Source organism: Rhododendron vialii, chromosome 10a, assembly GCF_030253575.1.
Source record: "Rhododendron vialii isolate Sample 1 chromosome 10a, ASM3025357v1".
Lineage (NCBI taxonomy): Eukaryota > Viridiplantae > Streptophyta > Magnoliopsida > Ericales > Ericaceae > Rhododendron > Rhododendron vialii.
Window position 1 is genome coordinate 14,333,521 of NC_080566.1, and position 23,441 is coordinate 14,356,961.

The following is a 23,441-nucleotide window of genomic DNA, read 5'->3' on the forward strand; positions in this document are numbered from 1 at the left end:
AGGGAGTTTTCATAGAAAATACACAATTCTCATAGAAAATACACAGTTCTCATAGATAATCATCCTAAACAATAACAATTCTCATAGAAAAAAACACAATTTTCATAGAAAAAACACAATTCTCATAGACAATTTTTATGTGAAATGGCTATGTGAACTAAAAAATACACCGTTCAAATAGCCTCGCCACACACTAAAATACACAGTTCTCATAGAAAAATACACAGTTCTCATATACAATCATCATGGACAATAACAGTTCTCATAGGAAAAAAATACAGTTTTCATAGAAAAAACATAGTTCTCATAAAAAATATACAGTTTTTATATAAAATACACAGTTCTCATAGGGAGTTCTCATAGAAAATATACAATTCTCATAGAAAATACGCAATTCTTATAGAAAATACACAGTTCACATAGCCTCATCACACATTAAAATACTCACTTCTCATAGAAAATACACAATTCTCATAGAAAAATATATAGTTCTAAGAGAAAATACACCATTCTTATAGACAGTTCTCATGAACAATACACAGTTCTCATAAAAAATATACCGTTCTCTTAAAAAAAATACACACAAAAATATACGAAAATAGCTCATCACACAATTCACATAATTGAAACACTTCCAATTTGAAAGTATTATCAATTAGAAATTATAGATAATTTTTGCAAAAATATACGAAAATACAGGTACAAAAATTCTCACCTCATCTAAGAAACCTCAACATTTGAATATAAACCTTCACCTAATCGAACCGATCTAGTAATCTGAACGTTTCCGGCATTAAGATGTCCAATAATCGTCCAAAACAAAACAAACAATGAAATTGAGGACCTGTTCCAGTTTAGGAACAAGTTTAAAAGTCTGTGATCGCAGTGATTGCGGCAACAACTCCACTCCGGTCGGCGGCATCATCATCTTCTGCTTTTTTTAATTTCTAATTCGAAATCCACGGAGACCTCGCTAGAACTACTCGACGACGAACTTCGTCCACGATCACGGTCAGTTTCACATGGTGGAGAATGCAGATCCAAAACGATCGGATATCGTCAACATCATCATCGGCGGCGCCAGTGGTGGCGGTGATTGAAGGCATGGGACAGATGAACAACACTAAAACCGAATCAATCTGTGATGCAGTGTCGAACTCGTCCTCAAATATTTGTTGGAATTCTTGGCGACGCTCAATTTGCGCCGTAGAGGATAGAGGAGAAGGATGACGGCGTTGCCGGGGCAGAGGTAGTGGTGGACGGCCCAGGACACTTGACGGCAAAGGCGGACTCCTCATGAGGAGGACGACGATGACAATGACGATACGACGCTGGGCATTGGCAGGGGGATGAGAAGAAGTCGGAGGAATTTATGGGAGAGGCGGAGGGAGGCATTTGGATTTTTGGGGTTAAGATGTCATTACATACTATTACCGAGCCTACAGCTTTGGAGGAAAAAATTTAGGGTTGGGATAGAACCGAACCTAAAAAACGGGGCCGGCTTCTAATTTTCTAAATAATTTTTAAAGAGAAAAGTTAAACCAACATACAAAAATTTTCTCTTCTCTTTTTTTTTTTTGGTTTTACGGAAAGTAGAAATGCAGATACAAGAAAAAAGGAAAAAGGCGAATTGCAATATGATGTCTTCACCCCTATATCGGGCAGCCACAAGTACACACTCCCTGGCACCTATTAACCAAAACTTTGAATATAACGTACCAGCCATTGCCAATCGTTTTTTCAGCCCTCCAATACAATCACATCTAATATATTAAGGGTGTTTTCAGTAGTGAAAAATTTATAGAAATTTTTTTTTTTTGTGGTTAGAAAGTTGTTAGGTGTTTTCGATAGTAAATAAGAGTGAATAAATTGTTAAGAAATGTTATTTCGTTTCCGGTAATGAATAAATTGTTGATAGGTATGTAAGCGAAAAAGTTATTGGTAAAAACTTTTTAGTTATTGAAAACAATATGGTAAAATGATGAAATTTTTTTGTTAATGAAAACGAAATGATAAAATGCGTTAAGTTTGTAGTGTTTTTTATCGGTGAAAACAGAAACCTAAAATTCGCACTCATATAGATCAATTCACGACGCATATCGCCTCCTATCCGATGTTTGACCCACTCGACGATGTTATAGAGGTCCACGAATGATATAAAGGGTTGAGAATCTCAAAGTGGATGATGACAACTCTACCATTTTGGTATCAGAGATGGATTTTCGAACGCTTTTTCTCTTTGTTTTTACCATTGTTACACTTTATTTCGTTGTGGTCCGCATATTCGGATCCTTTGTTGACCTATTCACGTGTGAGTTGGGGGTCGCACATGCGCATGTGCGAGTGTTGAAATTTGTCCCAAATCGATTAATTATCACCTTAAAAATTAGTATATGAGCCATGCGGTCTCTTTTCATTGTCAATTGATTTTGAGTTGGATGCTATAACAATGTCAGACTTTTTTCCACATCACTTATCTAAGTTATCCGAACTTGGTTAATATATTCTAAAGGCTAAATCACTCATTGCCAATTGGTTTTAGGTTAGAGCCCTTCAAGAAATTTAATATGGTATCAGAGCTAGGTCTTGGATGGCCTCACCTCCTATGGTCGAGTCTGTGTCACCCGAGTCGAATCTCCTCGTCGCCTCAATTCGTACCTACACGTGCATCCAGGCTACACGTGAGGGGCAGTGTTAGACTTTATCCCATATCACTAATCTAACCAGAATTATCAGTTTCTTCCACCAAATTCTTATGGTGCACGGAGGATACAAGTGAATAGTTTCTTGCTTTTGGCCAAAGACATGAACTCGTATTGTCTAATCTAAGGCTTTAAAAACTAAAAACGTTGCAGTCAAATTGAGAGGCTTGCCAATTTGTGGCTAATTTTTTGCCAATTATGCCCCTCTGCTGCTTGTTTTGCTCTTGGGGGTAATTTCGTCTTTCGCCCTTACATTACAGCTTGCTGACGTTGTGCTCTTTTCGTACTTATATCTTGTCTCGGGTAGAGACGGAAGTTTCTAGACAATCAGAGAGAAAAGCGTTTGTGGATTTCTTGAGGGAGAAAGGCGATCATCGAGTATTCCAGTGGCATTGGCGGCCCAGAGTGGTCGTGCGAGGTCAGATTCTTTCCCTTTAAGGTTCACACCATTTTTCCTCTGTCCACTTTGTGTTGCGCAGACGGCGTGAACAGATTTATACATCGATGACGTTTTGTGAGGTAATGCGTGAGCTTTTTTGTGGGTAATGGTAGTTCAGCCTCCCGTTTGTGATTAATTTTCTCGTCGAATTTGTTGTGTGCATGTAGCTGGACTAAGTATGAAGGTATGGGTTTCTTATTATGGTCTTTTTTAAGCGCTCATGGACGGTTTTCAAAATAGTGCATATGAGTTGGGTGGGGGGGGGTGGGGGGGGTGTAATAGCATAGTGTCATTTGTGTGAACCTATTGTGTACAGCTTTTCAATTGTTGCTTGCGTAAATTTTTCCCAGTTTTTCACACGTTTATGCTTCTGGCCCATTGTCAGGTCCTCCTGTGAACACATTAAAATGTGTATTCCCTGGTCGAATTTGGCGTTCAAATGTTGGCGGACTAATTATTGAAATATAGTTTTCTTATGGCCTTCTTAGGTGCTCTTGGATGTTTTCCAGGATAGTGCATGCAGTTTTTTTTTTGGGGGTAATAATATTTCTATTATGCATTTGTATGGGCTATGGTGTGCAGGTTTCGTGTCATTACAGTTGTTGTCCACGCCGTGCAGATGTTGGTGGAGTAATTATGCAAGTGGGGTTTTCCCTTCCTGGTTAGTGGAATAAGTTATTTAGCTATTTTTAATTCATTTATATAGCAAACTTATCTTCGAACACTAAATGATCGTCTATGAATTTTTTTCTTTGTTGGTTTTACCTTTTCCTTTTGCATGAATTTTTTTCGTCGTTGGTTTTACCTTCTTTTTTTTGCACTGTTCACCTGCAGCACATTAAATTGTTCCACTTAATAATAATAACTAGGATCTATCATTTAACTTTGCTTTTGTGATGGATATAGTTTTCTTCGCGCAAGAGTAATTTTGTTATGACTTTTCCTGTGTCCCATGATTGTTTATCCTTATGGTTGTGTAGCTATGGTCTTTTTTTGCTTCATAGTGAAATAAATTTGTTTGTTCTTATCACCCACTTTAGTTTGCCTGGTTTTAAGCATGATTCTGGGTTATTCTGGACTGATTGTTATATCCTTTTCTGGTTAGAGCTTGCTTGTATCATTTTCCCCACTTTATTGGTTTTGTTACAAGTTCACTATGAAGTAAAATATTTGTTTAGATTTTAGGGTGTCCAGCTATGGTGATTCAATCCCCATTTGTTCGCTGGACTCTTGAGAGGCATCCAACCTGTATGCATGGTGTTCAGCCCATGTATTTTCTCATTGTTGCTGAGGGCGAAAAAATGGTTGTTGCAATATCATATCCATGAGAAAATGAGAATGTGATTCACAGACCATACCACAAATTCATTCATAACTACGGCCAATGGTTGGGACTGCATGCTAATTTGCAGTTGAAGAAATAGGGTTCCTTAATAATTCTTAAAAAACCCTAACAGTATGAATGCGAATCACTAAGTAAAACAATTAGCGAAAACAACGCAAGCAATCAATCGCACAAACACAAAGATATACGTGGAAAACCCTTGAATGGGTAAAACCACGGGAAGGAATCAAGTCACTATAATCATTGTGCAGTTACAGATATACCAATCCAAACGAAGTAAATTCTCACAACGTTTTAAGTACCACTTGCCGAGTCACACGTACACCGCACCCAGTAATCTTGATCACCAACGGCTTTGAGTCCACAAGCCATCCAAAAACCTAATGAAAGTCTCCCTTAAAAAATAGCTCTCGAAAATCATTTGCCTCCCATTCTTTCTTTCTACTGCCGCCACATATGCACGTAGTATATGGCTTGGAGAGGCATTCTTTGGCTGCCCATTTCGTTTTACTATATAGCAGTAGTCAAACCTATGAGGAAAATAACAAGTCTATAATTAGACTAGGGGTGCTCAAAAATTCAGTGAACCGTGAAACTAGTCCGGACCGAATCAATCTGTACCTTTTGGATTTTATCTGTAGATTAATGGTCCGGACACGGATTGAAAAATTAAAAAATCGCGACTCGCGGTTCGTTCTACGGATTTTCATTACGAAACTGTGGATTAACCAAAGCGGACTGTGAAATATTTATTTTTTATAAATAATAATTAAAAATTTATGTATATATATATATGTGTGTGTGTGTGTGTGTGTGTGTGTGTGTATTTATATAATTAATTGTTAGTAATGTTAAAACTTTTTCCTATCAATTTTAGTATTTTATCTTAATTATGGGATATAGTGTAAATGTACATAAAATAGAGGGGTAAATAGTACTTTTTTGTATAAGTTACGGATAACCCTAGTTCAGTTTTAGTAGTTCATTTCTTTTTTTATTTTTTTTATTTTTTTATTTTATGTTATGCATAGTAATGATACAATATACTAATGTTTAGACTCTTTTGAATCTGATTTCTGAAGTAGGCATTTGGTAGTTTATGTAACAAGTACTTTCTGGTGGTTTAAAACTTAATTCTGAGTGTAACCTTCTTCTCTTTTAGTGTGAGATATATCTTTGAGCTTTATTTTTGCTATAACCCATGGACAAAATCGTAACCGATTGAGTCACGGATTGGATTGGAATCAGACCGTAGGACTTTTGGTCCGGATACGGATTTCATTTTATAGAAACCGTGACTAGCGGTTCGGTTCTCAAATTCCTAAGAATCCGAACCGAACCGGACCGGACCGCGAGTAGCCCTAAAGTAGACCTCTTGATTGGGCCCACTTGTTTTTTTTTTTTACGCAAAATAGATGTTGTTGATGATAACGAGATTGATGGAGGGATTGATCCGTCTTTGCCAAAATTCATCTTGCTGTAGCCGACCTCCTTTTATCCAATACGCTCCCTCTCGATTACAAATAATAATGATTCTTTTCACTCTAATCATATACAGACTCAATAGCTTATTAAAAATAATAAAATTACAACTCGATATAAACTATGTGTTTTGTTGTACAGAATTGCCAATACAATTAAGACTACGGAATTTGGTCCTTACAGCAGGGGACTTCAGAAATTGCTTTGGCAGTTTGGTAAGATGCTGTTGTGCACAATTTCTTTGTGCACAGCAGCACTATAGGTATTTTGTTTGTCATCTCTGTATCTATTAAAATCTACATATACCTGCTTTATGTTACTTCATTTTATTTGTAGATCAACAATATATGTTTCACCATGATTATATGAATCATTGGAAATTTTCATTGATGCATGCTTCTTTTGTTTGGTGTGGGTTGCAGCTGGTATATGGTAGTTATTACAGATCACCACTTGACTGGTTTAATGGTTTGATTATTTAACTTAGCATTTTATGTTTACCAGTTCAATGCCCATTGCTTTAGGAAATTATGTCTTAAATCTGTGTTATATTATGTTTATTACATAGCCATTGCCACGAGAATGTACACATTATGTGCAAGGTCACAACATGACAATTTGGGTAGTCTTAATGCATGGCTCAAGATCATGGCTAATTCGTGTCGTTGACAATGTTATGCAGTATGGGTGGAGCGAGTTTTGTGCAATCCATCGACTTGGAAATGGATACAAAGTAATTTTGTCTTGCATGTGAGCGGAGGTGTATTTTCAACACGATAATTTTTTTATGAAGATGATAATGAGATTACGTATGATTGGTCAGAGGAACTAAATTTATATTGGGAAAACCTACATCCTTCGCAAGGTAACAAAACTATTTAGTAATGTTTAATTCCATAATTATAGCCAGGATTTCTCCTATACAAAAATGCTTCCTATCTTTGCTAATTTTGTTCGGATGATTTGCACACTGCATGATTGCTGTGTATCTTTGACCACGAGTCTACTTTGATGAAATTTGGATACACTTGTAGAACAACGATCTTTAACGGTGAGGTCTGGGTTAATAGCAATTATTATGGTCTCCAATTACTTGATAATTGCACAATGCTCAACTAATTATGTTCTGTTTGTTTTTCACTAATAATATAAGCTTTCATCTATTTCCATGCAGGAATTTGTCCAAAAGGCTGCATCCAATGGTTCAGAAGCTAAACCTTGATGAGGTTAAATTAGAATGGGAAACCGAATATGGACTATCCCTTGTAACAACATGTCTGTTAGTTATCCTATCTTCCATGAGTTCATTGAAGCATTACACCTAAAGTGGACAGATTTCATCCTCATCGTAGTGCTGGGGAACTATGAGATCAGAGTTGTTGTGATTGATGGAATAGAGAATTCGAAGAGAAATTTTGAATGGTTTTGAAGATGTGCTTATGTTTTTTCTGGGTTTTAGCGCGACTGGTAGTGACAGAAAAATGCATAGAATAAGTAGACTTTTGCAACATATCTTTTTGTGATGACATACCAGCTAATATGTATAAGATGATGGTGCTGGTTTTGATCAACTTATCTAACAATATGTAAATTAAACTTTTGAACATATGTACTGCAAGGTAACCAAAACTAATCTTTAGACTAGGTGAATAGGAAAAAACTAGGAAATTGGTCTCCCTGTTGGTGATGTGTACTGATAATTAATAATAGACTGTAATTTGTAATCGGGCGTGTCTAGCTAGAAACGTTTTATTTGTGCACATTCAATTGTGTGATAATATTTATAACTACAACTAAAGCTTTGCTCGTTATGTTCATTCCAACTAGTATGTTCACTCTGTTCATTGGTTTATTCTTCTTCCGTTCTCCAAACTAACAAATCAATTTCAATGTTGCTGAAGGCATAATTAGAACCCATTAAGCAAAAAAAAAAAAAATTTTTTTTTTGCACATTGCCCATTAAACTCGCTTTCTTATTCGTTACTAGTAATTGTCCATGCCTAAAAGCACTTGTGCCTTAAGCATGAAGTAACATGCTTCTCTATTGTTGGCTGCCCTACCAGCCAAGCTGGAGACTCCTAGAAGTATTATTTTCAAATATGTTTAAATAGAGTTCATTTAGTCAGCTACATAAAATAACAATGACGCACTTAATTTAATGCAACATCAAAGCATGTTTAAAAATAATAAATTTTCTATAAGATGCGCTCTGATTTTAATTTGATGATTTTTGGTTCTTATCAACCCTTTTTAAATGAATGAAATCAACTTAAAAGGGAAAACGAAAAGGTAATCAATTGAAAAGAAAAGTGTATATCCTCGTATTATCCTATAGGTCAATACATAATTAAAAAAATTACAAAACGTCTCCCTAAATAGGTTTATATATAAGGAAACATTTATTAATGCTAGGATCAATAGGTAAAGGCGATCTGACGGTTGCATAGGATGCTGGGTTTATATATATAGATAAAAATTGCTCTGTTTTATAATATAATATATATGGCAGAAGGGAGAAAACATAACACCCCCCCACATATAGTTAGCATCTCTAAATTTGGTAGGAATCTAACATAATTTGATGGCCATATGTGAAACCAAACACTAATGCCATATATTTTATTAGATTATATTCCAAATCTCTATAAGTGGGTATAAGCCCATATGGTACTGCACTATAATCATGATTGTATTGGCATATACTAAAGTCACCCAAGTTAGAAATTAAAAATATATATTTTCTGCTTCCTTTTTAGATATTATTCCTTCCATCTCAATTAAATATTGTCTCCATGCATAAATAATTGTTTGGCAACAAATCTAACCTTCTATATAAACTGTTATTTACACTAAAAAGATAAGTTTGTTCTACAAATTAGTGGAGGAGAATGACTTCTTTAAGCTTGTTAATGAGGAAAAAATTGACAGCGACATGAATTTGTGCTTAATAACATTTTCATTCTTTTGCAACACAAATATTCAAGAATAACATAGTAATAAATTTTTATAGTTTCTATCTTCTTTTTATCAAATTATATCTTACAATTTCTAGATTACATTCTTCGATTCCAACATTTTAAGCATAGTTTGATGCTGTGTAGAACGAACACGAATACAAATATGGATATAGATACGAACACGAACACATGACACGACAATTCTAAAACCGTGGAGATACAGACACGGTGGATAACATGCCACATGTATAACTAAATAAAACATAAATATAAGTACATATATATACAAAAATATATGAAAAAAGATGTAAGAAAAAATGAACATAAACACGTCACAAAAAATAATAAACATTATTGGACACGTCACGCGGCTTGTCCAATACGTGTCCCCACATCCCGTGTGCAATACATAGACACGGCGCCCTTCTAAAGTGTTCGTGCTGCATAAATTTGATGTGCAAAGTTAGTATGCCCAAACATTTGCATATCACTTAATAGAATAAGGACTACAGTCTACGAACTTGTTGCCAACTTAATAATTTTTCTAAAATGAAATGAAAGAACCTATTCTTATGCTTATGAATCTTTTGATTTACCTTACAATACTAATAGAGCAGTAAAAAAGAACTAAACAATACATATAGAAACAAAATTAAATACAACAATTTATAATATTATAGATAAGCACTTACTATTTTATAAATATTTTTGAAAAAAACAGATATTTTGCAAATAATACAAAGTTGTATGCAATCTTTGTGCCTCATACATATTAGCTTCCCATATCCACGCCAAAAAGAAAGCAAACTGACATTCAAATGAGCAGTTTTTTGCAAACACAGGTCACCAATTGTTAAAAAGTTGATTTAATGTCTTTATCAATGTACTTCTCTTGGACACCAAGAATACACCCCTATTAGACTACAAGGTCCCAATTTTTAACTCATCCTTCTCACCATTGGTTCTGGAAAAATCGCTCTGCTGCTCCTAGTGATACAACATTTTCTTCTCTTCTTGTTCTTCACGTGTGGAGATTTGGGTATGGCTTCTTTCTCTCCTTCTTTTCAAGTTATATTACTACTCTTTATTCTCTAGCTATTTGCCTCAAGAATCCTCAAAATGGTTCATGCTGCATCAAAATAGTTCATGATCCAACTAAATACAAATAGAACATCTGTTAAAATCATTATTGTTGTAGGCTCATTTGCAAATTATGTGAATAAGTGTTAGCATATTTAGTGCTCCAACCTTTTGGTTTAACTCTCTATATCTTTGGCTCTCTTATATAAATAAAACCTGCAATGCTTATAGAATGTTAAGGAAACATGTTCCAATCATATTAAAAAACTACTGATTAAAGCTAGGAGATGTCGGAGAGAAAACATTCAAGGGTACTATACTCTAAATTGTCACAAGAAGAAAAAGACAGAATCAATGCAAGGAGAAGAGCTCTACGGTTAGAAAAAAAACAGCAGATGGATGCTCTTGTTCTTGTTTATGTTCAAGATGGAGGGATAAGTACGAATTTTGTGAATTCAAATTTGGCTCTTGAAAGTTGTCTTAGAATAAATATATCTGGCCAGTCCACTAGCAATGACTCAGCTTCTATCCAGGCTACCCAAAGAGGTGAAGAGTGAAAAGCAAGAGCTAGATTATTTCTACACTTTCCACTTTGTCATGCTTCAGCTTGAACTTGCTAATTATCATATTACTATACAGATTCATTGTAGCAACAATCAAATGATACTCGAGATGAATTTTGTATGCTATATGACGTTCCCATAGGTATTCCTTGAAACTCTTACTAGCATAATAGACAATAGAATATTGGACTATTGCTTTATATCTATCATAACAAGTATATTCTATAGGTATGACAGATAGTTTATTGATGCCTCAACCAAGTCTACAACACCATCCCATACAAACTGAACCATACAGACTACTTGAACAGCCCTCATGCTTACATTGTGGTGCAAAAAAATTCCCATATGAAACAGCCCGGTCCTATTGCTGCAAAGGAGAAGTGGATTTGTGCCCGATTACAATACTCGATGAATTCCAGCAATTGTACACAGGACTAACTCCTGAGTCAATTCACTTCTTGAAGTACATTAAACCTTATAATGATGCATTTGCCTTCACCTCATTTGGTGTTCACCTTGATCCTCAGTTTGCAAAACGCTTTAATGGAATTTATACTTTTCGAGCTCAAGGTCAGATATACCATTATGTCAACGGTTTTCTCCCTTCTGGAAAGGTGCCATCAATCTTTCAGATATACTTTTTTATGATACGGAGCATGAGGTTGATCATAGGAAGGGTTCAAAGGATAAACTCCAGACATCAATGATAGAAGCATTGTTTGTTATGCTCTATGGTAATCCATATTCAAGGTTCTTTCGGAGTCTAATAGGGGTTGTAGATCTGCAAAATTGTCAGATTAAGCTTAAAGCCAATCTAAAACTACAAGATCTAACAACTGATGCACCTGTTGTTTCTAAGTTACTACAATTTGGAATGAAAATGAAGATGATGATCAAGTTGCAGAAAGAGAATTCATAATTCGCAATCATGATGAGCATAGCCACATAATTCAATACTACTATGGTTGTTATGACCCATTACAGTGTCCATTACCATTTCCTCAATGTGAACCTGGTTGGCACCAAGGCATAAAGAAAAAAAAAACAGCAATACCTCTAGGCGTGTCCCTTCACAACCAACAATTCTACCAAGTGGTGCTTCAACAGCTGACGAACTAATTGCGATAGAAGCAGCAGGTAACAAAGAAAACTCCACTTTAACAAAATTTCCAATCACACAAAAGACTTATTTTGCTATGCAATATCTTATTTGCTTATTTTTTTCCAGTGCACCAAGCCACTAATGATGATGACAATATGGTCTCTGCCCGTGAATTCTATGCATACCGATTGTAAATCAGACCATCAACAGACTCAATACTATTGTGATTAGGGCGTTTGTTACAACAATTATCACTGACATATATGTCAAAATAGAAACTTCAAGGCTCGATTATTTCTGAACCAAACAAGAAGAAATCCGAGCAGACTTATACCAAGGAATAATGGATAACATTGGCCAAGGCGAAATAGAAGGCTTGAAAGTGGGGAAAATAATAATTCTCCCAAGAATTTTTATAAGTGGGTCATGCACGAGACATGCAAAAGAGATATTTAGACACAATAACGCTTGTTAAGAAGTATGGGAAGCCTGACCTGTTCCTCACTATGACGTGCAATCTAAATTGGCCAGAAATAAAAAAAAGGAGCTGAAATCTCATGAGGAAGCTCAAATCGGCCAAACTTGTTGACAAGAGTTTTTAGAAGCAAATTTGAGCAACTACGAAAAAGAGATAATAAAGCAAGAATTATTTGACCCAATTGCAACATATACTTATGTTATTGAATTTCAAAACAGAGGCTTGCAACACATGCACATGCTAATCATCTTGAAAAGAGGATACAAATTAAATACTGCTGACAAATTTGACGCATTCATATCTGTAGAATTGCTAGAAAAACATGAACAACCACATCTTTATGCAATGGTTCATAAGCACATGATGCATGGTCCATGTGGTGATCATTTGAATGCAAATAATGCCTGTATGGTAAATGGTTCATGCAAGAATCATTGTTCCAGAGATTATTCTGTGCAAACAATTGTTACCGAAGATGGATATCCAATATATAGGTGGTGGCAGAATGGCGAGCAAGTTCTTGTTAGAGGACGAATGTTGTATAATAGATGGGTTGTTTCATATAATCCATATCTTTTGGCACGCTTTGATTGCCATATTAATGTTGAAGTTTGTTCAATAATCAAAGCAGTTAAATACTTATATGAGTATATCTACAAGGGCCATGACAAAATTATCTACAAGTTAATTGTTGTCGCTCCAAATCTGGTCATTGATGAGATCAAACAATTCCAGTCTGCAAGATGGGTATCCTTACCTAAAGCCATGTGGAGAATTTATAGATTCCCTTCGAATGATATTCATCCCATGAGTGTTAACTCTACAGCTCCATGAAAAAGGTCGCCAAGTAATCAATTTCAAAGATTATACAAATCTTCAAGGAATTGCGGATAGTGATTTCTATTCAAGAACCATGCTAACCCAATTCTTCTGGATGAATGCTCATGATGATCATGCTAAAGCTGCAAAATTACTGTACGAAGATTTCGCAAGAGAATTTGTATGGATTGGCCAATCAAGAGTATGGAAGATTCGACAACGAGATGAAGTCATTGGGAGAATTGTAGGAGCAAATCCTAATGAAGGAGAAAAATATTGCCTCAGATTACTTTTAGCTCATGTTCCAGCACCAACATCATTTGATTATTTAAAGATTGTCGATGGAACATTAACCGGTTCATACAGAGAAGCTGCAATTGCGCTTGGCCTTTAAGAAGACGATGATAGTAATGAAAAGTGTATGGAAGAAGCATGTATATATCGAATGCCAACATCATTTAGACAGTTATTCTGCACAATACTTGTTTATTGCTCTTCTGCAAATTCTAAACAACTTTTCTTAAAGTTTGAAGAAGACTATCTCTCAATTTAGCATATGACAAAGGACACAGCGCATCAAAAATAGCTTCATGCAATCAATTCAAAGCTCGAATCAAATGGAAAAAATTTGGCACATCTTCAGTTGTCTGACTTGGTCAAACACTAGGAGGAAAGAGAGCACATCTGTAGCGAAATACAAGATGAACTCAATATGCCTGTGTCAAAAGCAGATATTGCAGCTGTTACATTATTAAATCAAGAGAAAAAGACTGCATATGATCAAATACTTCATGTTGTCTTTAATTCTATAACCCTAAGCTTTTTCATTGATGGACCCGGTGGCACAGGCAAAACCTTTCTCTATTGCACTATTCTTGAAATAGTTCGTTCGTAGGGAAAAATTGCTCTAACTACTGCAAATTCTGGAATTGCCGCATCAATCCTTCCAAATGGCAGAATAGTCTATTCAAGATTCAAAATTTCAATAGATGGTGAAGGAAAAATTTGTTGCAATGTTAGAAAATAATCTAGTATTACAACACTTCTCAAAGAAGCAATCCTAATTATATGGGATGATGCTCCAATGGCAAAAAAAAGAAACAATTAAAGCGTTGAAATGATTGCTATAAGACCTAACAGAGAAAAAAGTTATTTTTGGTGGTAAAGTTGTTGTTTTGGGAGGAGATTTCTGTCAAGGGCTCCCTGTTATACCAAAAGGAACAAAAGAGAATTCCATGAATGCAAATTTGATCAGGTCTTACATTTGGCCATCTCTTACGAAAATCAAGCTCAAGGAAAATATGTGTGCAAAGGCAGATCCTGCATTTTGTGATTATATTCTTCGCATTGGAGATGGCTTGGAACCAACAAATCATGAAGGACAGAGCAGAGTACCATCATCTCTTGTCATTTAGCCAACTGCAACCGTGCCATCGCTAGATGATCTAATACGATTTGTATTTCCCTCATTTGAAATCTATGCAGAAAATCCTCTTCCTATTACTGAGTCGGCAATTTTGACGAAAAAGAACCAAGCAATTGATGAAATAAATGAAGCCATGATAACCAAATTTCTAGGAGAAGAAACAACATACCTTAGTTTTGATATGATAGATAATCCATTGGAACAAGGAACATACATGGATTTTCTCAATTCCATAATGCCTACAGGGATGCCATCACATCGTTTGGTCTTGAAAAACAATTGCCCGATACTCTTGTTCCGCAACATTAACCCTTCAAAGGAACTGTGCAATGGCACAAGATTGATTTGTAGAGAATTTTAAAGGAATATCATTTGTGTTGAAAATGCAGTGGGAGAAAAGAAGGGGACCAAAGTTTTTATACCAAGAATTCCCTTAAAACCAAACAAGAATGAATATTATCCAGTTAATTTCACCCGTAAATAATTTTCCATCCGAGTGTGTTTTGCCATGACCATAAACAAAGCATAGGGACAAACCTTACACACTATTAGTTTGTACTTGCCACAACTAGTTTTCTCACATGGTCAACTCTATGTTGCGTTATCGTGTGCCACAACAACAGCCAAAATTAAAGTACTACTAGAACCATCACAGGCTGACCCATTATCCTCATTTTGTACTCTCAATATTGTATACAAAGAACTTCTAGCCAAGGCTCAATATACATAATAGCACAGTTAGATAGTTAAAAATAGTTAGCATCTTGTATATAAATAAGCATTTTTGCACAATAGGTAATTATGTATGCTTTCAAATATATTCCTATCAAATAACTATTCAATATTCAATACCAGTTCAAGCTTATATTACTATTATTTTGCAGGAACAATGCCTCCGAATATTTTGACACTTGATCAAGTTGGTCCTCAAACCAAGAACTTCACAGTGCACGTTATGATAAAAAAAAAAAAAAGGCTTGCCAAAGTCAATGAGCAGCTCATCATCAAGCTATCAACGACTGCTCTTGCAAGACGCATAGGTAATGCAAATTACCATATGTGCAGAAAACCTTTAGTTTTCCCAAGAATCTCCGCTTAAAAAAAATTAAAATTGATCGAATATGTAAAGATCCGTATTTTCGTTTAATAAAGTTATATTGTTTCGTAAATGATAATTGCGAATGTTATTGGATAATTGTTTGAGGGGTTCAATGTATAAGAGTTTGAAAGATTTGGGTGAATGGGGAATACGCATTTGTGTGAGTATATAAGGGAGGAGTGTGAGAAACACACTCACACCCCTCATTCCTACACTCCCATTCTCTCCCTCTCTCGAACGTCTCTTTCTTTCTTTATCTCACAATTTCACCCAAACCACCTCAAAACCCACTTAAATCCGCTTTCAAACCTTCATTCCTTCGCGTATTGTGGCCCCGTATTTTGCTGGTTTGAGCTCGGTGGAGGCGTATTCCATCCGGTTTCAAGATTTGGGGTTAGAGCTTAGAAAATCTTTGAGTTTGTTCTTCAATCTTTGAAGTAGGGAGTTCTAACTTTTAATATATATTTATGACTTGTTTTCTTTGCCTTGATTCGTGCCGTTGGTTGTTGTTGATATTGTTGTGGTTGTTGTTGTTGTTGAACCCATGAAAATCTGTAGAAAACCTGCTCGAAGTGAATTATTATCGATACCATTTGTATTATTATCGATACCTTTGTGTTCCATAACCCAGAAAATCACTTGTTATCGATACTATTTCTCCTTGTTATCGATACCCTTGCGTCTGGAATACTTTTGGAATGATATTGATACCATTTTCCTAGGTATCGATATCTGTTGCTTATCTCCAATTTTCACTGTTTTGCTTCATTTTGGTTTTCAATCACTTCCAACCTATCCAAACACCTCCCAAATGACTCTTAACTTAGTTACTCATATTTTAATGACTTTGTTGAATGTATCCATGACTTAAATGCTCATTTGGACATAATATCACGAAAATCATTTTATATATCAAAGTTGGATTTGAATGGTATACGAATATGACGAATACATGATTTTGGATCTTTACGAACGTGACGAAAACATTCAGGACTCATTGACGGGTGAGTGCCTAACAGAGGACATTGAGGTCCTTTAATTGGCCCGGCAGGAGCTATATGCTCGTATTGGATACTGATAAGCACTCGTTAATGCAATGCAGGGTGCGCTAGTATCTAGTTTTAGTTAATTTCATCGCTTAATTAGTTGCTTCTTAATTGCGTTTACTCATAAGGAATGTTTTTAGTGCTTTCAGGTAAATCATGTGAATAAGGCATATTTTGACATCATCCATGGCCCGAGTGCGTCCAAGTACTCGAGGAACCAATGAAGACCTTGTTGGCCCCTGAAAATCTGTCTAAGTATGAAAAAATCACTTTTCGAAAAAATATCGATTTTCGAGATAAAAAATGGCGGTAATTGATCCTTGAATTTTTCTAAGAGCAACTTCAAAATTGTAAGGTTTTATTCAAAGATTAAGGTCATGTTTTGAGCCATTTATTCGATAGAAAAGTGTTCTGTTTTCTGTTTTACACTAAAAGCTGGGGGTCAACATTTTGATTGGATTGGAATCTCAAAATTCTGGTAATGCCATTGTTTCCAAATGGGGGGCACTTCCTTATTTTCATTAAATAAATTAAAGTAAAGAAAAGGTAAAAGAAATGTTTAAAATGCAATCTTTACTTAAGTTTAGAATGAAAATAAGATGTTGTGAAAGCTGTTTGGTGCTGTGGAAGTTGCCCGAGCAGAAGCAGAATTGCCCGAGCAAGAGGCAGGCAGCCAAGGCAGAGGATAACGGCCAAGCATCGAGCTATTGAGCTCGGCATCGATGTCAAGGGAGGAGGTCCATCGATGCCGAAGCACTTAAGAGGATCAGAGCTATGGGCCTCGACATCGATGTAAGGTTCTATGGTCCATCGATGTCGAGCATGTTAGCAGAGCACTCTAAGGCCGTTGCCATCGATGCCGAGGGGCTTAGAGGTGGATTTTTTGAGCATCTTGGGAATATTCCAGGCGCGGATTTTCAAGATATAAAAGCTTATGTCATTTTTGTAAAAGGAACGAAGTAGAATAGATTCAAGTAGTACATTTTCTAGATCTAGATTAGATTTCATTGCAATTCAAATTGTTCTTGAGTGTTCTTCATTTTCACTTTTAAATACTTTAATTTCTGCCTTTAGTTGTTAGTTTTTGATATTGTTGCTTTAATTAAAGTTGTTTCTTTACTCCCGATCTATCTTAATCTCTAATTTTCTTCTAGTCTTGTTATTTCAATTATGTTAAGTAGATTTTTGCTTGCTCTTTTCTCTCTAGATATGAGTGAGTAGTTTCAAGGGTTAGGTCATGGGGTGATTAGCACCTCATGGCTCGGGTGAAAATTGCATTTTGCACCCAATAAAGCTTTAATCTTTGATTTGAAAATTGATGTGGGGTTCGGGTTTGTTTGTCAAATTACCGAGGTGTTAACCTCTTTGATCATGTGTAGGTGGGAGCATCGCCTACCCACCACACATGATGCTTAGAGCTCTGTCGCTCGAGGTATTTGCCAAATGAATTCTAGAGCTAGCTTGGTTCTCAAATCATTTTATCTTCCGATTTGAGAACTTTAATCAAGTATCTTAAATTGTGTAATTGGGTGAAGAGTGTGATTTAGCTCGAGTCTTGAGTGTTAATAATTCCTAGACCTAGCCTATCTTTTCTCTAGTTAATTCATTTTTAATTTAGCCTTTTATTTCCATCGTTTAAAGTAAAACAAAGTTGGCTGTCTAAAAGCCGAAAGCCCTTACCTGCATCTACAAATCCGACCAAGCCATATAATTATTCCCTTGGGTACGATCCCGGATTTCCGGTTTATTATGCTTCAACCGACGTGTTAAGCCCTACGCTTGGGGTATTATTCCACATTATCTTGGAGAACGAAGCAGATACTTTAGGACCACCTTATGGGTAAGGTGCCTGACAGAGGACATCGGGGTCCTTTAACTAGCCCGACAGGAGCTACGGCTCAAGACACATGTATGAGACATGTTTGGACACATAGTACTTTTAAAGGCTTCTCATCAAGTATTCGGTGGGTTTGGAAATTGGAGTGTCGAGTTATTGGTCATTGTTACCATCCATTCTTCAAATTCCTATATCATTGATCATTATGTGATCATCCCTACATTTTATATGCATACATTGTTAGATTAGAGCTTTCTACTGTGCTAGTGTAGCTCAAACCTTACATTATTTTTAAGGTACTAACCCAGGGCAGTAGCTTCATGTTTGGAGTGCTTGGATGTGGATATTGTTTTGAAAGCTAACATAGAGGAGTTACCAAGTCATCTTTGTAGATTATTTTTGAAAGATGCATTTGTAACTCTATTTGTAAATCTTTGATTTGGGAATATTGTAAGTTCTTAACTCTCTTTGATATTCAGTATGTATGTTGATTTGAGCCTCGCAGCCAAGGTGCAAACTTTTGTAAATTAATGGAGGACAGAGTGTAATTGTGGAAATGGATATGTCGAACTATTTTGGGGTATTGTACAGATTAACGTGAGGTTTTATTTATGAAATCCCTTTATATTTATGTTAAAAATCGAGGGTGTGACAGAATAAAATAACTTGCAGGGAAACAATATGCAAAGCATGATTTATGGGGACAACATCGTGATCCTTGCCAGAACATTGGAATTCTACCATACATATGCTATAACCAATGCAATTGTAACAAAAATCAAGGAACAATTTCATTTCTTGAACAAAATGCACTGTTGGTCATCCGTGCAAAATCACCTGTTGAAAAAATTAAGATTGATGGCTTTTCCCAAAGATCACTTCAGTTCAATTTCACTCCGCTGAGTGATGTACATGTTGTTCAAGGGACTAATGTGAAAATAGGTAATGTCTATGGTTATTACACAAAACTTGCTAAAACACACCTGCTAAAGTATGACTGATCCAATGTATACGCAGATGTCTTGTTCGTTGTGTTGCACGTTGGTCCACGGAGGAAGCTAAAGTCCTCATACGTAGTTGATCTGCGAGTCATAGATACAAGGTAAAACTCACGAAACAACACCTATTTTATGCATTCATTATCAACATTGGGTTAACATAATTCTAAACAAATTGAAACATCATGGTACCGACTATAATTTCCCTATGAGATCAATTTAGTGAATATGAAGCTAAAGAATTCCGCAAAATGCAAGGCCCATTTCCTGTTGCAATAGCTATGCGCTTGAAGCTATCAACATACTGCGATAAATTCAGTCATCTTTGTGCTCCAACCACTTTTTTGGCTTTCATTTAAGTATGTCATTTCAAGTAATTACTTATTTAACAACCTAGATCGCCAGTTTCTCTCGTTTTACATTTTTCAATCACATACTTCCAGCTCAAGCTAATATCCTAGATGCCAATTTTTTTATCCATTTCATCTTTTGAAAAATATCACCTTGTCCATATGTGTAACGCCCCGATTCTTGGGAACGTTAATTTAATAAATTTCCCAATATTTATTAAATAAAAAGAAACATAAAGTCGTTACAAGCAAAATTATCCTCAAATTTGTGTTACACTTGTTTAAATAAATAAGGGAGGGGTACTAAGGTAACTTTCACTCTTCTGGACGACCGTCTTCTTCTGCATTATTCTGCTCAGCACCAAACTCTTCCAAATTATAAAATCCTCTCTATTCGTCTCTAAACTCTGGCATAAGATGTCAGGGTCACAAAAGTAACACCGTGAGCAATTAAGCCCAATGGCTAACTCCTACCCCTATGTCCCATACACTAACAAAAATAACATATAACAATTTATCATTCAAAAAAAAATTTAGCATCACAAAAAAATAATCAAATGTGTCGGTGTCTTTCAGAGTTATCGCAGCATATCGTAAACCGTGTTATCATTTCTGAAATATCGATTCCACTTTCCATTTTATTCTCTCGAGCATTGGTTCCGCTGACCATCTTTCAGGACCTACCGGGCTCCCAGCCTAAGTTCAGATTTTGCCACCCAAAAATACTTATTCCGCTAACCATCTTTCAGATTCCATCGGGCTCTCAGGCTCACACGTGCACACTTGAGCCATGATTCTGCTAACCATCTTTTAGATTCCATCGGGTTCTCATGCTCACACACGCACATCCGAGCCATGATTCCGCTAACCATTCTTTCAGATTCCATCGGGTTCTCATGCTCACACACGCACACCTGAGCCATGATTTCGATAACCATTCTTTCAGATTCCATCGGGTTCTCATGCTCACACACGCACACCTGAGCCATGATTCTGCTAACCATTCTTTCAAATTCCATCGGGTTCTCATGCTCACACAATTATCAATCCTTTTACATTTCATTTTCCCATTTATTTTCGTATCCCATTTCTCGTTTCTCATGTTTCGTACATATGCATCATTTCGCGCGTTCACATTATTCTTTCAAAACTTGCTACAATCGTGCGATAATAATAAGTCACTAATTTTATGCATCTCTATGTTCGACAACATTGAAAATTATAACATTACAACTTATCAACAAACATGCAGTTAATTAAGCATTACAACGATAAAATCAACTTTTCAATTAAAACAATTCAATTATGTGATATCCTAAAAATAATATATAAATAGTTAAACATATAGCACGTCAACATTATACTTAAGTGAGCAGATAGGAGATTTCTACCGTTCTTCTTGGCGGTAGAGCAGCTACGAAGTACGTCGAGTGAAAATGCAGGTGGAGTAACGTCATTTTGGCTTGACTGAAGAATAAAAAGAAAGTAGTTTTCTTTTCCGGAAGCACAATATTTTTGAAATTTTGAAAATCGGGATCAAGAGTGATTTTGAGTGGTGTAGGAAAGGCGGCAAGGTGGCGGTGGAATTGAACTAATTTCCTTCTCTCTCTCTCTCTCTCTCTCTCTCTCTCTCTCTCTCTCTCTCTCTTTTCTAGCCGAAACCTATCTTTCTTTTGCTTTCCAAACTCATATGAATAAAGCATGAGAGAATTGAAGAATTGGTAGTGTGTGTGTGTGCTTGTGAATGTGTTTGTGGGGTGTGAAAGGGAGAGGAGGAACCTATTTATAGTAGTAGTAAGAAGATTCTAGATTATCTAAAGAATCAAATCAAATCTAATAATATTCAAATCAAATCTTTTATAATCATAACCATATCTTATAAAATCTAATAATATCTAAATCAAATCTAAGAAAATCCAACTATATCTAATAAAATCTTATATAATCTAACAATATCTTAAAAACTCTATATAATATCCAATAAAATCCAATAAAATCTTATCCTAATCATATCAAATCAAATCCAATCTAATCTTATCTTATCCTAGATTGTTAGGATCATGAACTCAAGGAACGCCTCGCTATTTTCTAAAAACAAACTCCAAAATACATTTTATTTCAAACATTTCTAGGCCCTATTTTCTCCAAAGATAAATAACATCACCACAATAATCTTAAGCTGCCTTCTAAATAATCTTCTACATGCTCTAAAATTATCAACTCTTCCAAGATCTCTTCAAATTAATCCTTTTATGCTTCGATTCAATTTCCACTAATCCGGCTCCACTCATGAAAAAGAAATTATCCGGGAAGTATACGATACAACAGAATAACAAAGCTCATAAGTGGAATCAATAAACGATAATCGACCATCAAGTCATCCTCGACCCATTCTGGCTATTGGATAGGCTATTGGTGCATGAGTTCACTTGATCCCTGTACTAAACAATTCTATAGTACTTAGCCAACAACATCATATTCGATACCAATTATTCCACTTTTCAACAATATTCCACAGGAGTGAACAAATATCACGAGATAATCAAAATGAGTACGAAATTGACAGTGAAGAAAGGATTCCGGAAGTAAGAAGCATATCGTATACTCTCCGAATAATTTCTTTTTCAGGAGTGGAGCTAGATTAGTGGAAATTGAATCGGAGCATATAAGGATTAATTTGAAGAGGTCTTGAAAGAGTTGATAATTTTGGAGCATGTAGAAGATTATTTAGAAGGCGGCTTAAGATTATTGTGGTGATGTAATTTATCTATGGAGAAAATAGGGCCTAGAAGTGTTTGAAATAAAATGTATTTTGGAGTTTGTTCTTAGAAAATAGCGGGGCGTTCCTTGAGTTCATGATCCTAACAATCTAGGATAAGATAAGATTAGATTTTATTAGATATGATTAGGATAAGATTGGATTTGATTTGATTTGATATGATTAGGATAAGATTTTATTGGATTTTATTGGATATTATATAGAGTTTTTAAGATATTGTTAGATTATATAAGATTTTATTAGATATAGTTGGATTTTCTTAGATTTGATTAAGATATTATTAGATTTTATAAGATATGGTTATGATTATAAAAGATTTGATTTGACTATTATTAGATTTGATTTGATTCTTTAGATAATCTAGAATCTTCTTACTACTACTATAAATAGGTTCCTCCTCTCCCTTTCACACCCCACAAATACATTCACAAGCGCGCACACACACACACTACCAATTCTCCAATTCTCTCATGCTTTATTCATATGAGTTTGGAAAGCAAAAGAGAGAGAGAGAGAGAGAGAGAGAGAGAGAGAGAGAGAGAGAGAGAGAGAGAGAGAGAGAGAGAGAAGGAAATTAGTTCAATTCCACCACCACCTTGCTGCCTTTCCTACACCACTCAAAATCACTCTTGATCCTGATTTTCAAAATTCCTAAAAATATTGTGCTTCCGGAAAAGAAAACTACTTTCTTTTTATTCTTCAGTCAAGCCGAAACGACGTTACTCCACCTGCATTTTCACTCGACGTACTTCGTAGCTGCTCTACCGCCAAGAAGAACGACAGAAACCTCCTATCTGCTCACCTAAGTATAATGTTGACGTGCTATATATTTAACTATTTATATATTATTTTTAGGATATCACATAATTGAATTGTTTTAATTGAAAAGTTGATTTTATCGTTGTAATGCTTAATTAACTGCATGTTTGTTGATAA

The 23,441-nt window shown here is 35.6% G+C and overlaps 1 protein-coding gene across 1 annotated transcript; it reads left to right on the forward strand.

Moving 5' to 3' along the window:
• Positions 1 to 13,682: 13,682 nt before the first annotated feature.
• LOC131302920 (uncharacterized) lies at positions 13,683 to 14,757 on the forward strand. Its single transcript, XM_058329712.1, has 2 exons — positions 13,683 to 13,818; positions 14,456 to 14,757. The coding sequence occupies exons 1-2, from the start codon at positions 13,683 to 13,685 to the stop codon at positions 14,755 to 14,757; spliced, it is 438 nt and encodes a 145-aa protein (XP_058185695.1).
• Positions 14,758 to 23,441: the final 8,684 nt, after the last annotated feature.

Bases quoted from the DNA above. Each gene is read 5' to 3' on its own strand.
- LOC131302920 (XM_058329712.1), top strand. From the start codon at position 13,683: ATGCCTGTGTCAAAAGCAGATATTGCAGCTGTTACATTATTAAATCAA. The intron at 13,819-14,455 runs GCAAAACCTTTC...AAATCTATGCAG, and splicing joins TGATGGACCCGGTGGCACAG to AAAATCCTCTTCCTATTACT.